The sequence below is a fragment of the Labrus bergylta genome, chromosome 17 (assembly GCF_963930695.1).
Source record: "Labrus bergylta chromosome 17, fLabBer1.1, whole genome shotgun sequence".
Lineage (NCBI taxonomy): Eukaryota > Metazoa > Chordata > Actinopteri > Labriformes > Labridae > Labrus > Labrus bergylta.
In genome coordinates this window covers 26,227,608-26,242,515 of record NC_089211.1, presented here as the reverse complement: position 1 = coordinate 26,242,515, position 14,908 = coordinate 26,227,608, and the positions used below count along the sequence as shown (strand labels likewise).

Sequence of the window (14,908 nt, the reverse complement as noted above, 5' to 3'; positions counted from 1 at the left end):
AACCCTAAGAGCACGAAAGTCTATGAAACATTGAAATATGCAACTTTTATTTCTACCTACAGGGCTATAAAGTGTTCCAGATACTGTTTGATTCTAATGGAGGTCAAACATTTGTATGAATCAAAAAGATAAGCCAACACCTGAGCTCACTTGCTCATCCTCTACTCAATTATAAAAATAATGAAATGACCAAGTGACAGTTAGAAGCAATTTTTATTAGTCATGACCAACATCTGTTAGAGGCATGAAGTCTGGAGATTAAAATAAAACAAGAGCTTAGCTTTCAACCAAATGGCCAACATGAGGATTTAAAGCGTTCAGAAAAACATTTCTTTGAACCACACAAACATATCCTGTCTTCACATATTACCGTTTTTGTGTTCTCTTCCCGGTTCTGTCTTCTTATACTGAACACATCAAAATTACTTGAAATCCAGATGTAGAAGCCAAAGCATCAGAATGCAAAAGTGAAATGATAAAAAAAAGTCACTGAAAGCAAAAGTCAGGAATGCTCATCCTTTATTGAAACTTAAAAAAATAAAGGAATGACTAACAGCTGGATCAGAGGGAGCTGTTTCAGGAAAACATGGCGGCTTCGTGCAGAGGTTGATTAGTTTCCTCCCCTCAGACGGAGCACAAGATGGAGGGTGGACTCCTTCTGGATGTTGTAGTCGGAGAGGGTGCGGCCATCTTCCAGCTGCTTGCCGGCAAAGATCAGACGCTGCTGATCGGGGGGGATTCCTTCCTTGTCCTGGATCTTGGCCTTGACATTCTCAATGGTGTCGCTGGGCTCCACCTCCAGGGTGATGGTCTTGCCAGTCAGGGTCTTAACAAAGATCTGCATGCCTCCCCTCAGACGAAGAACCAGATGGAGAGTGGATTCTTTCTGGATGTTGTAGTCGGAGAGGGTGCGGCCATCTTCCAGCTGCTTGCCGGCGAAGATCAGACGCTGCTGATCGGGGGGGATACCCTCTTTATCCTGGATCTTGGCCTTCACGTTCTCAATGGTGTCACTGGGCTCCACCTCCAGGGTGATGGTCTTGCCAGTCAGGGTCTTAACAAAGATCTGCATACCTCCCCTCAGACGGAGCACAAGGTGGAGGGTGGACTCCTTCTGGATGTTGTAGTCGGAGAGGGTGCGGCCATCTTCCAGCTGCTTGCCAGCAAAGATCAGACGCTGCTGATCGGGGGGGATCCCTTCCTTATCCTGGATCTTGGCCTTGACATTTTCAATTGTGTCACTTGGCTCCACCTCCAAAGTGATGGTCTTCCCGGTTAGGGTCTTCACAAAGATCTGCATCTTGACACTTTAAAAAGAAAGCAAAATAAATCAAATCAAAAGGAAACTAAGACATTTCTCAGTTTTACACTTTCATGTCGGCCTGTACATTAAAACTCCATTACAGTTATTCAAACTAATATTCAGAGGCCTTCACCACACTTCGATCTGATATTCAACTCCGTATTAAATGTTAGGATTAACTGGTGTACAAGGGAGTGATTCTGTCTGACCCTGTGTCTCCGGTTTGATGGCAAATGTACTGTTCAGGGTGTGGTTAGGAGTCAGTGAACTGCGTCACCACAACCAGTCACAAAGTATTTATGGATGTATCTGTTGTTTTACAGAAAGATTTGAAAACTGCAAAGCGTGTTCATCATAAAGCCCAGGATGAAGACAAAGTTAATGTCCTCACAGAGGGGAGGGAAATGAAACTATCCAAGTCCTTTGACGATAAATGCCTGGTCATAGTCGGTGGATAAGCAGACATTTTGGTTTTCATATTGTAATACACTGCTAGTCTTTTTACCAACATAAATGAATAAACATTATGTCACTTTATCTTCTCATTCTCTGCACATACTGTCTCAACTCCCTGCATAGTTAACTTCATTCATTTTGTTCTTGGATATACCCCCTATTTTTATTCATCTTATCTGTTTAATGTGTATTTGGAGCTTACTTCTCTGTGCTGCCCAAATTTCCCCTCAGAGGATTTAATAAAGTTTGATCCTATCCTAAACAGACTCCAAACACTAACATCTACGTCTCTGACCAGTTGACTTGGTAATGTAGTTGTAGTTGAATGCTTTGTGGTGAAACAATAGACCCAGTTTGCCACAGCTTGCTAGAAGCACCGCATTATTATTGCGTTTCATGTTAAAAGAGTTAAACCAGATGTTTCCCTTTTATGGCTCTGCCGGTGTTATGCCGAGAATTGTACACCCACCTTCCGGCACAATATGACAATTTCTACACCAACAAAGCACCACAAGTTACTGGAAATAAATCAGCAGAATAATAAGACACTTCACTTAAACATATATTCACATACTTTGTCATTTGAGATAGATTTATAGCGTTTTCTAGCACTTCCGCGAGGTACATTTTTGGCAGGGATGCATTTCTCGGCGTAACACCTGTTCCGGTGAAACAACCGATAAAGCTAACAAGCTAATGTTGCTAAGGTAACCGGATGCAGCTCGACAGTGACGACGTTTGGTTTGATTCTGGCGTTAACACGTCAATTAAATAAAAGCTACCTTTGTACATCTTTGAATTGTGAATATTTCGTTTTAATTTATTGGATTTACTGAATTAAGATGAATTCTGAGTAACGTCTTTTGAGGGCTAGGCCGCGGCTAGCGAAGATAGCTACCAAAACAGCTGACGCAACTACCAAATTAGGAGATTCACTCGTTAGCAAAAGCTCATTTTACGCCGGTTACACACAGAATAAAAACATAACTACACATATAGAATAACCTTTCCTTTAGTTCCGTATTTTAGAGTGAAGAATACTTACAGGCAAATGATTCCAACAGGCAAAGTGAAACTCTCGTTTCCTGATCCAGACGGACTGTAACAAACAAAGAGCGGCGGAGGGACTTTTATAGACAACGGCTCAAATATCCCTCCGCTGTCACACCCGGTGGAACTATAAAATGTATTGTTTTCTAAAAATCAAACGACTGATGATTTTAACTATTTAGTTGGACTTCCTCCGTAAAGAAATACTTTTATATTTTCGTTGGTGAGGGGAGAACGCGTTTTAGAGAAAATGAAGAGTTAAATATAACGACCCTTTACAGCCTGCGCGGATGTAGACATGACATTCGAGTGATGCGACGCCCTAGGAAAACAGGAAACATAAACAAATGATTTGTTTTTTGTTGTTCTTTATTTAGTATTTTCTATTTAAAAAAAACAAAAAACATTTAAACTGTTGAACATTTCATAAATAAATCCAATCAGCATATGACTAAATAAAAATACAACTACCAAACTCACCAGAAAACTAAAATACTTGGGCTATAAGACTTGTAATAAATCTTATTTAAATACATTAAAATAAATAAAAACATTTAAATAAAAGTAAAATTCACTCTGGGGACTTTAAACAATGTAAAACTAAAGTAATGAAGAGAGCCACAAGGCACTTCTTTTATCAACTTCTTTAAACACCTAAAAAAATATTTTCAAGTTGTTTTTAAATGCTACAAAATTTGAAGTAACTTTAAAAAAGCTAAATTTATGAATATAGAATTTGCCTATAATCAAAATTTTATGAGGCTACAGAAAACTTCAACCAATTTGTTCTGCATAAACACACCAAACTTCACCACATGCTTCTCAAAAACATTATATCAATTGTATTTATTTACAGTTGACGACCATTTCTATAAAGCTGTAATACTGAGTCGACCAAAGCCCACAACTTTCTTCAACTTCCTTCAACATGATTTAGAAAATATATAAACAAGAATTTATGTCCTCCGCTGTCTGTGATCTTTTGGGGCAAGAAGACAAATTCTTATTTTGTCTTTTAATATGTGATTCTCAGCGTCCTGCAGGACTGTAACACCTCGAGGTCCATGTGTCTGTTCACTATTTCAGTCTAAACTTCTCACCTATTAAACATCTGCTCAGTGATGTTATCTCTCTTTTCCCCTAGCAAGACTATAAATTAAACTTTCATCATATTTTCTAATTGTAACATTGTCTTATTATAATGTTTAACTTATAAAATAAATAAATAAACTCGTCAGTTCATGTCACTGATTCTTGGCCCATTATTACTTCCCCTGCAGAGCCAATAAAACGTGATTACCTCTGTGTCAATACGTTCACTTCGTGCAGGTTTGCACACAGATCTTATAGATTTAGACGACCCTTTGACCTTTTCCCTTGCATCGAGTCAGGTATAAGTGTTCAAACAAGCAGGATCGTGTGATTCATTATTCATTAAGTGAACTAATATTTGAAGGATCCAACACAAAGAAAAGTATTGATTTCAGTTACCCTGTGCTTATTACCATTCTGTCATTAACCAATACAGCACAGTCTGCAGAAATGACTGAGGGGAGACATTCTCTGCTTCCTCTTTTTTGTTTGATTTCAGATAATCACTAACATCATTTTAGCTGAAGTGCATATTATCTGCAACAAGGTGCAAGACTTAAAAATGATTGTTTTGGCATTTCACTGCTTTGACAAAATATACAGTTTTCAAAACACAAGCAAAGTTAAACAAAGTAAGAGTAGCTCTTGTTTAGTGTTTGAATGTGGAGAGAAGCTATCTGCACCTTTACTCTGCACGGAGCTGCACTCTCTCAGGCTAACGGAGCTCACTTCTGTCCACATTAAGATGATGAAAAACTTTTGACACTTTATCAAGAGGACACACTCTTAAACATGAGTTTCAACGTTTCAAACAAAGCATCCTCCCTAAATGGAGTGAGAAAGGTGCGACTCAAAGACAATAACAACACTCACATCGTTGCCATGGAAATGGCTCCAGAGCGTCTCCACATGTGGATGAAGTGTAGAGCCGCTGGTTGTATTAATAATAGTCATGTGACATGTCAAAGTCTTATTTACAGACTCTTTAAGTTGAAGCCATAAAATTGCTGAAGTGTTTTCCTGATCACTGGAGAGTTTGAGCATCACATCTCTTATAAATACTGCGGCGCAGTTACCACCAACTCTCAGCAGACGCTCATATTTCTACTCTAGTTGCGTGTGGCTGTTGGTGCAGGTGTGTGTGAATCCAACATTTCTTTCACTGAGGATGATTTGCACAGAAGAGGGATAAAAATCTGCAGGGCTGAAACACATTGATTCAAAAAGCTGCTGTTTATCTTTCTTATTAAAAGTTGAAAAGTTAAATGTCTCATTTAAAGATGCTCAAACAGCAGCAGAACACAGAGACGTCGTTTGCTCTGCAGCGCCATCAGGGGAGCATTTAACCCTTTAGGTGACTCTTGTGATGAGACGGTGTCTTTTTGATTCATTTTCACAGTTTTAGATGAAAATCTGTGCTATAATTTTGTGAATCAGGCCCTCAGTCTTTTGTACATGGTTTATATTGATGTTTGCAGCTCGCCCACAGATGTACGGATAACCACCTCTGGATTAGTTTGGTTTATGTGATGAACTGGACTACTTTTTACAACCTTCAAGTTTGACGGGTACTCCGGCTTCCTCCCACAGTCCAAAGACATGCTTGTTAGGTTCACTGCTGACTCTAAATTGCCCAAAAGTGTGAATGTGAGGGTGTCTGGTTGTTTGTCTCTATATGTCAGCCCTGTGATTGGTTGGAGAACAGTCCAGGGTGTGACCCCGCCTCTTGTCCAATGACAGCTCCCGAACATGAAACGCAGTATAGATAATGGCTGAAAGTTTTAAGCTGAAAGGATCCGATTTTATCCATTAATTCATTGTAACATTGTAGATAATACCATCCTCTATAAAATGTAAATCAAAGAGGATCATAAAGATGAGCATCGTTTCTGTGTGTTCGGGTTCGAAGGAGGCAGAGCTGTGACTCCAGAAAGGAACGTAATTTTTAGCCATGTGCTGTTATCCAACGTTTAGAGCTTCAGTGTGTCTCACTCTCCCTCAGGTTGCCATCTTATCACCACTGACTGTTAAAACCAATGAGCTGAGCTGTAATAGACCCACTAAAGCTTACAACCCTCTTTATTACAGCAGCAACTTTTGCACAATAAACCAAATGCTCCAAAACATCTCCCAACAGCAACTCTCTAATAAATTTATTGGCAAATATTTGCTGCATCTGTCGTCTCAGCGGTGTAAAGTTTTGACCCACGCTGTTAGCTGCTGATAATATGAACCATCTCCTCGTGCTGCTGCTGCCATTATGTCGGCATAATTAGCTCTAACTAAATGCCTTAAATGCAGATATAAATGTAATGTATTTGTGTCTCTGTGCTTCATTAAACTTGTGTGGGTAGCACTCGGCTCCCTCCGAGGTTTGAACATCATCAAGCATCTGGTTAAAAGCTTCTCAACAGTTGAATTCAGCGCAGCAGGAGAGCCTCTGGATATTGCTATCATGGCAGGAAGCATTATGTTCTTATTAGCATTCGGGATGGCAACAGAAGGAATCATTAGGACATTAAAACGGGTTGGCGGTGGAGGGAAATGCTGCAGGGCAGGATTTGCCTCCCACCCATCAGGAAAGATTTGCAAAACAACGGCCGCTCGGTCCAGAAATAAAAAGTTTCCCGTCAAAGTGAAGAGAAGCCAAAAAAAAGTGAGTGTGATACTTCACATTTTCAGTCGATTTAAATCTTTTTTAAGTTGCTCGTGTTGGAAGAGCTGACGGTTTCCCAACCCGGGGCTCCGTACCCTCAGCAGGGGTCGCAAGATAACAAAACAGGAAACAAATTAAACACATTTTCATTCTTCATTATTTAAGGTTACCACCTGGCTCAGGGTTTGTAACAAACACAGATCACAAGGTCAAAATGATCTTTATTTAATTGAAATAATCGAGTATATTAAATAACTAAAATGTGAGTGTGAAGAATCAGCAAACCCAACAAAGGAAAAGGCTGAGGGGGGTTGCAGCAGAGGCCAGCTGAGAGAGAATCAGGATCTCAATCAGGCACACCTAAAAGCCTTTCTGGGTCCGACTCAGCCTAGCAGGTTTCAGCTGGAGACCCTCCCAGCTCCACCCACAAGCCAACTCCAACCAGACTGAGACAGGCAGAATGAGAGCAAGAGGGAGGGGGTCCTCACAACACCCTGGAATATTTTCAGCTCTGCAAATGAACAGTGGAAACATAAATCAATAGAGGCTGCATACATCTGCTGTTATGACCCGGCTCGTGTGGGGAAACCAGGTGGCGTTGGTAAATTAAAGTTTTAATTACAAAAGAAGCAAAATGGTGACACGACAATAAAAAGGTGAAGACATCTGAAAACCAAACTAATTAACACTTATTAACCAAAACAAACAGCACCCATAACCTCGTGTTTTTTTTAACTTAACTTACCTGTCTCGTTTTGGACGCCCCTCAGTTTGTCAGATATGAGAGCAGTTATCAGGTCAACAGGTGTTGCAGCGATGGAAGCGGTCAAGAGAAGTGGTTCAGATAGAAGTGATTGTACCCGACCTAAAAAGCCTCTGCATGTTTCTAATAAGCTCCACGAGCAGAAACGTGCTCAAACTAGGATCAATATTGGAGATGCTTTTGAAAAATGGAGAGAGGTTAGAACACAGAAAGGTTTACAGACCCATGCAGAGCTGGATAAACACTGAAGCTTCAGAGTCCACCACATGGTGACCTGAGTGAGAGGGGGGGGGAGACAGCTCTCTATGATGTTTAGAATTTAGACTGCAGTACTCATTTTAAACACTAGGTGTCAGAGTTACATACTGCTCCTTTAAAAAATCCATGCGATGATCATGATGTAGAAATAATCAAACAGAACTCGACGTTTAAAAAGTGTTTTGTACTTTTTATTGAAATTTTACGTCTTTATTTTGGGAAACTGTTAACATTTGTCTTCTCATAATGAAAATGTACATTTATCAATTTTCATAAAACGTCACATATACAGTACATCAAAATAAATACATCATCTGGTGGGGGGTTGATTGATCGGTCTGTTAACTATAGCTACTCTATTCACATTTCAACCTCCACATCTGCAACAGTGCATGTTTTTTTTCAGTTTCCTGTTTTCGATCATCAGCCGGGCGCGGACCTGGGGGACCCCTGAGGCCGCTCTATGACAGTCATCACTTGAACTACACGTGAGAAATAAGACCCCAGCACCTCCCCGGCCTGAGAGTCAGAGGTTTTAAAAACCATTAAACTACAGCTAACACCAGAGCTGGACTGGCTGCAGATGAAAAAACCTCCAAGGTGACCGCGGGCGGGGCGGCGGGGGGGGGGGTTCAGGGACAGGAGACAGCACCACATCCTGTGTCAGACTAGTTATCAAAGCCACCCTCCGTTATTTCCTCGCTGTTTTTATCATTTTAAAGCGACAGGTGGTGACCCCCCTCCTCTCTACCTCAACGTGTCCCCAAGAAACCCAAAAGTTTTATCCCCTTAAGATTTCAGTCCAGATTATTTGGATACTGAATACCATGGCAACAGAGAGAGGGGCATTTCTGCTTGTTCAGACGAGGGTCGTCATGACAACAGAATGTTAAAATTCAAATACCATTTAAATCAGACGCTATCAAGACCTTGTGACAAAACCACGGCAACAAAAATAGAAGTCTAAAGGAAACCCAATATTGGGCCATTCCTTGAGTTTCCATCCAGCCCGTTTTCTTCCTCTTATCCGAGCTCCAAGCGAGATTTTCCAGCTCCTCCTCCTATTGGATCCCGAGGCGTTCCCAGGCCAGGCCAGACAGGATATCTAATCCCTCCAGTGAACTCTGGGTCTACCCCGGGGTCTCCTCCCAGTTGGGCATGCCAGGAAAACCTCCAAAGGGAGGCGACCAGGAGGATCCTGATCAGATACCTGAACCACCTCATTTGGCTCCAAGCTCCCCCTGAATGTCTAAGCTCCTCCCCCTGAATGTCTAAGCTCCTCCCCCTCTCTCATAGGCTGAGCCCAGACACCCTCCAGAGGAAACTCATTTCAGACGCTTGTATCAGCACTCTTATTCTTTTGGTCACTACCCAAAGCTCATGACCCCGAGTTACTAAAACTCCTCCTCCACTTGGGGACAAAGACCCGCTCCCCACCTGGAGGGGCAGTCCACCATTTTCTTGCACACTGTCTCTAAATTGTACAAACACGTTGGACCATAACTCAAAACCTTTTCTTTGTCTTTAAGTGTTTAAAGCAGCAGCAGTTGAAGATGTTGTGTGAAACTAAATCCAGCTCTGAAAGAACAGCAAACATGGAAGTACGGGGCGCCTCCTGTGAGTCCTGTGTGTGTGTGTTAAGACGTTTTAATCCAGCACAGGAGGGGGGGGGTGTGCACTGCTGCTGCTAACCATGAGAAAACAGCCGTCAGTAGTATCAAACATGGAGTCTGAATCTAAACGATCGCAGCCTTTATTCTCCCTCCTGCTCTGACACATGTTTCAGGACTTTTTGCTTTAATTCCTTTGACAAAAAAAATACAAAAAAAAGAGCTTTGAGGTCCCGATCCCTCCTGTTTCCTGTCCCCTAACTCCTCCCCCCTTCTCCCCTCCTTCACTTCTTTTTCACATTTCACACCAAACATCTCCACGTCTCTCACCACGTTTGATGATCTTTGGGTCTTTTTTTATTCTCCTCTGTCCTCCATCTCCAATCATCTCCCAGCGACACTGATCCACAAACACGGACTCTTCTGTCTCCTCCCACTTCCTGTTTTCTCTCTCCGATTTATCATCATCACGCCATGAGACTTGTCCGGCCAAAAGGAGGAGAGAACAGGATGGATCACGGCGTCTCCCGGGCAGAAGGGGCTGGACATCATCTGTTTGTATTTACAACGCCTCCTCCTGGACGGAGAAGGAGGGAGGAGGAGGGGGGCGAGGAGTCGGGAGGGGGGGGCGGTCAGTCCTGGTTTAGAAATGTCTTTAAGTGAAGTTTTCTCATATCGATACTTCATATTCCCGAGTGTCCTGCTGCAACATGTGAGAAAAGACAGGGGGCGCTGTTAGCATCGCATATGCAGCGTGTGATTGGAGAATGAGCTGTGATGTCACTCACCCCTCCCGTCTCGTACAGCGGGTTGTCGAACTCGGTCTCCACAGTGATCTGTCGGTACGGGTGAGGGTAGATCAGAGGAAGCCTTAAGTTGGAGTGATACCGACATCTGACACACGGGAGGAGAGAAACAAGACGCAGTTAAAACAATTTCAAAAAAATATTTTGTTAGTTCTTATGAGCAAATGTTCCCATGTTCAGGAATTTAACCCTTTAAATGCCAGAATCATGTAATCAAACTGGCATTTAAAGGGTTAAATTCCTGATAATTATTCAATATTTTATATTTTTGAGATTTATGGAAAAAAAATAGAAAGAAATATCAATCTGTTCTATTTTTATATCAGTTTTTGTAAATTGGACATTTTCGCCCTCCAGTGTCCAAACAGGGAACTACATTTTAAATCTGATGCTACACAAAAACTAACAATGCATCAAAGTCAATATTTTGGATAATCTTTGACATATCCAAGACTGATTTAAAAAATAAAAATCCCCCAGCCACCAAATATTTGTTATGTGGAAAATAACTCATTTTATAATAACTGTTTTTTTTTTCTTAAATAACAACAGTGACATCAAATAATCAAACTGGCATTTAAAGGCTTAAATTCCTAAAAATGATTGAATGTTTGGTAGTTTTGAGCAGGGCTGAAGTTGTTTAAGAGATTTATGCAGAAAAAAGTAGAAAAAAATATCAATCTGTTCTATTTTTATATCAGTTTTTTGGAAGTGGGCATTTTTGTCCTTAGGGACTTAAGAGGGTCGTAAATTAAACTGATGCCTGAGGGTTAAGACCTAGTACATGTACGATGGATGCAGTATGCCCAAATACCAAATTAAATTGGCACCAACTAATCGGAGGAGCAGACAGTTAGCTTTAGCGTCATGTGGCTGCATCAACATGACCATCATGAGCGAGGCCTCCATCAAACAGGTGACAACGAGCAGCCAGATATCTCACCGTGTGACGTAGACGTAAACTCCTCCGAGCAGCACGGAGAGAAGAAGAACCAGGATGAAGATGGCGAGCGCTATGTTCCCTCCGTCCAGAGTGGAGCCTGCAGTCGCCTCGGCAACTGAGAGAAACAAAGAAATGCATAAAAACGAGGCGTTAACCAAAAGTCATGACGTCTTGAAGAGAAGAAGAAAAAAAGAAAAAAGAGAAGAAATTAAATCTGCAGAAGTTTGAGAGAGGGTCGCAAAGCAAACAGGGCGGAGCCTACAGGAGCACGGACAAACACAGACACGGGGGGGTCACTGAGGCAGCCAGATGTTTGCAGATGCAGGCGGAGCAGACACACACAAACAGAGAAGAGCTTTTTTACTCTTTGGCTTGCTGCAGAAAAACAAACAGTGGTCTTTTTTTTTTCACAGCGACACACAGATTCAGACTCACCTTCTAAAGCATGGTTGCCAAAGCAGTCATGGTTGGCTGCAAGACATCGTTCTGTCAGTCAGTGCAAATGAAAAGTAACATCACGCATCAAGTGGAGGTTCAATCTGGAGCTGCTTCGAGCTGACCGTTCACTAAACCCTGTGTTTCTGTATTTAATGCCTCTCACAGTGTCTGTTGTTTCTATGTGCCTGTGTTCTATGTGATTGTTTTTTGTTGTTTTTTCTTCTCATAGTTGATCTCACCTGGCTGCAAAACAAATTTCCCCTCGAGGACAATAAAAGTAAAGTTGAAGTTGAAACCCTGACTTTCACTTCACTGCACCGTCCAGGTTTCCTGACATCATCTCGTTATGTTCTGTTTCCGTCTGCAGGCCGACATCAGGGATTCAATTTCCCCTCAACAACTAGAATCCAACCTCGTCCAAGAAACCAACGTAGTTGCTTAAATTTTTAGATTTAAAGATGAAAGGACGTGAAGACATCCGGACAAATCATCTCAATGATTGGACTGAGTTTTTTTTCTCATAGTCCACTGCACAGCTCCTACATTGCACCTTTTGTACATTTTGTGTTTTTTATTTTTATTTTTTATATTTAACATTTTTAAATTCTATTTTATATATTGTAATATCTTCTTATTCTGTATTATTTAAGTTGTTTCTAGTTCTGCTTTATTTCCTTGTTAATTGTTTAGCACCAATACACCAAGTCAAATTCCTTTATGTGTAAATGTATTTGGCAATAAACCCAGATTCTGATTCTGATTCTGATTCTGATTCTGATTCTGAGAAGCGTCTGTGAGATCAGATCGACAGTGCAGTAAAAAGTAGTGGAGCAGTGTCGGTCAAACAGCGGCCGTTTTCAACAGACTGTTGTCATGGAGACAGGACGGACTCTGAAGGGTCTGAAGTTTGCTGAATTAAAAACTTCATGATGCAGATTTATAAAAAGTAAAACTGAAGCAATGTCGTCAACAGGAGAGAGAAAATAACTTTTAGTTTGTTTGTTTATTGAGCGGAGGTCGGATCGATCGTTTGTGATGCATTCAAGGACGTTGGGAAATCTAACAACGATTGTTTTTTTGAAAAACAAAATCAAGCAGATTGTTCGGTGAGTAGAAATGTTTGATCTAGAATGAGATCATCAATACTTCAGATATCTGGTGCAACAGTGAGGTGCTTATTGAGGTTTTTTTTGAAGTGAACGGTCGTTAGCGTGCACTGTGGCATGATCAATCCGTATCAACGAGCAGGAGGCAAAAAAGATGTGTTTTACAAACGTTGTGTTCATGCATGAATATAAAGTTACAAACGACAGGGAGTGTTTCATTCCAAACACACATTCAAAAAAAATAAAAAAATAAAAAACTTCTGCAAACTTCTCACCCCTGCAGAGAGGAAGTGGACCGCTCCAAAACGACGGGTTCCCCAGGATGCACTTTATAGCCACCTCCCCGATGAGCTCGTAACCTTGGTAACAAACGAAGGTGAGCGACTCTGCTGGCAGGTAGAGCCTCTTGGACAGGATCTGGTAGCCGTTGTCAGGGAGACCGGGGTTTTCACAGGAAACAGAATCCTCAGCTAGATGGATGAAGTTAAAATAAAAAAAAAAGGGGGGAGGGTTTGCGTCAGAGCTGGATTGACAGGTTTGACGGGCTGCTGCTGCTGAGGTGACATGACTCATGGATAATCTCCGCCCCCTCCTCCAGGTGGCTGAGGGCTGATTGGTACGCTGCATTAGCTCTGAATTAACATATCAAACACTTTGCATGAACATTAATATCCCTGAAAACACTCTCTCTCTCACACACACACACACACACACACACACACACACACACACACACACACACACACACACACACACACACACACACACAGACACACACACACACACACACACACACACACACAGACACACACAGAGACACACACACACACACACACACACACACACACACACACACACACACACACACAGACACACACACACACACACACACACACACACACACACACACACACACACACACACACACACACTGTCAGTCCTGAAAATGAGGCCTCGGCTCTGGCATGCAGAGACGCTGTGATCTGTGTCAGCAGAGAGGAAAGAGAGAGAGAGCCAGGACGCTTTTCTGTGCAAGAAATCACAGAAACCCACTCATGTAACTTCACACAGCTACAGAGAGAGAGAGAGAGAGAGAGATAGAGAGAGAGAGAGAGAGAGAGAGCCCTTCATCTTCACTTAACCACCATGTGTAACCGTCTTTCCTGATGACAGGATCCTGAATTCAAAGTGCTGATAAATCCACCGGGGAACCCGGGACTCTCTCAGCCCCCGAGCTGGATGAAACAAAAACCACCTCCTGTGTTTTTCATACTTCAGCACTCTCTCTCTGATACTCACTGACGCAGTGAGGGAGGCGAGACGTCCACACGGGGGTCCCCGGTTCGCGTCCGTAGCAGGTGATTGTGGCGCCGCCCTGCAGGATGAAGCCGGGGTTGCAGCTGTACTGAATGGTCGTCCCCACTAAGAGTTTGGGGTCGGACAGAGACCGGGTGGAGTGCTCCACGTGGCCGGGGTCTGAACAGTACATGACTGAGAGGAAGAGGAGACACAGTTTGAGGATTATGTGGAGAAAAGCAGGTTTTTTCATTTTTACTTCTTCAAAACACTTTGAGGTGGAAACGACTTAAAGATGCCAAAAGTTTTTAAATTGCTACAGTGGATCACTACGACACACAAAATAAAGCAGAGGGTCCGAATTTAAAGCTCCTGTGAGGAACTTGCTGTTGGTGTCTGAGCTCTTGGAGTTCCCACTTTAGCTCAGACAATTGCTTCTCCATCCTTTAAACTGGCATTTAAAGGGTTAAATTACTGATAATTATTCAATATTTGATAGTTTTGAGCAGGGCTGAAGTTGTTTAAGAGATTTATGCAGGAAAAAGTAGAAAGAAATATCAATCTGTTCTATTTTTATATCAGTTTTTGTAAATTGGACATTTTCGCCCTCCAATGTCCAAACAGGGAACTACATTTTAAATCTGATGCTACACAAAAACTAACAATGCATCAAAGTCAATATTTTGGATAATCTTTGACATATACAAGATTGATTTTAAAAAAAAAATCCCCCAGCCACCAAATATATGTTATATGGAAAATAACTACAACAGAGACATCATGTAATCAAACTGGCATTTAAAGGGTTAAATTCCTGATAATTATTCAATGTTTGGTAGTTTTGAGCAGGGCTGAAGTTGTTTAAGAGATTTATGCAGAAAAAAATTGAAAAAAATATGAATCTGTTCTATTTTTATATCAGTTTTTTGGAAGTGGACATTTTTTGTCCTTAGGGACTTAAGAGGGTCGTAAATGAAACTGATGCCTGAGGGTTAAAAACTTTGGTTATCATGTGAATTCACAACAATCATGAAACATGCTCATGTTCTCAGAGACGAGGAGTACTGACTCTTTTCACAGAACGGGGGCTGGGAACTCCAGGAGAGGTCTAGCTGACAGGTGAGGGTCTCT

The 14,908-nt window shown here is 41.7% G+C and overlaps 2 protein-coding genes across 2 annotated transcripts in view; both read right to left on the bottom strand.

The window, feature by feature from the left end:
• Positions 1 to 194: 194 nt before the first annotated feature.
• On the bottom strand, positions 195 to 2,958 carry ubc (ubiquitin C). The gene is made up of 2 exons (XM_020626825.3): positions 2,805 to 2,958; positions 195 to 1,307 (listed from the first exon to the last, which is right to left on the bottom strand). Exon 2 carries the CDS (start codon positions 1,298 to 1,300, stop codon positions 611 to 613), a length of 690 nt encoding a protein of 229 aa, XP_020482481.2. The 5' UTR covers positions 1,301 to 1,307; positions 2,805 to 2,958; the 3' UTR covers positions 195 to 610.
• A 4,789-nt stretch (positions 2,959 to 7,747) lies between these two features.
• The window catches only part of LOC109976846 (seizure 6-like protein), a gene marked incomplete in the record, with an annotated part of 66,800 nt that continues 59,639 nt past the window's right edge, over positions 7,748 to 14,908 (bottom strand). Inside the window, 7 exon segments of the mRNA XM_065965851.1 lie at positions 7,748 to 9,891; positions 9,977 to 10,082; positions 10,938 to 11,052; positions 11,373 to 11,408; positions 12,757 to 12,951; positions 13,781 to 13,972; positions 14,847 to 14,908. The exon segment at positions 14,847 to 14,908 is cut by the window's right edge and continues 133 nt beyond it. Coding sequence (XP_065821923.1) covers positions 9,859 to 9,891; positions 9,977 to 10,082; positions 10,938 to 11,052; positions 11,373 to 11,408; positions 12,757 to 12,951; positions 13,781 to 13,972; positions 14,847 to 14,908 — 739 coding nt within the window.

Coding starts and splice junctions, on each gene's coding strand:
- ubc (XM_020626825.3), bottom strand. CDS start 1,300: ATGCAGATCTTTGTGAAGACCCTAACCGGGAAGACCATCACTTTGGAG.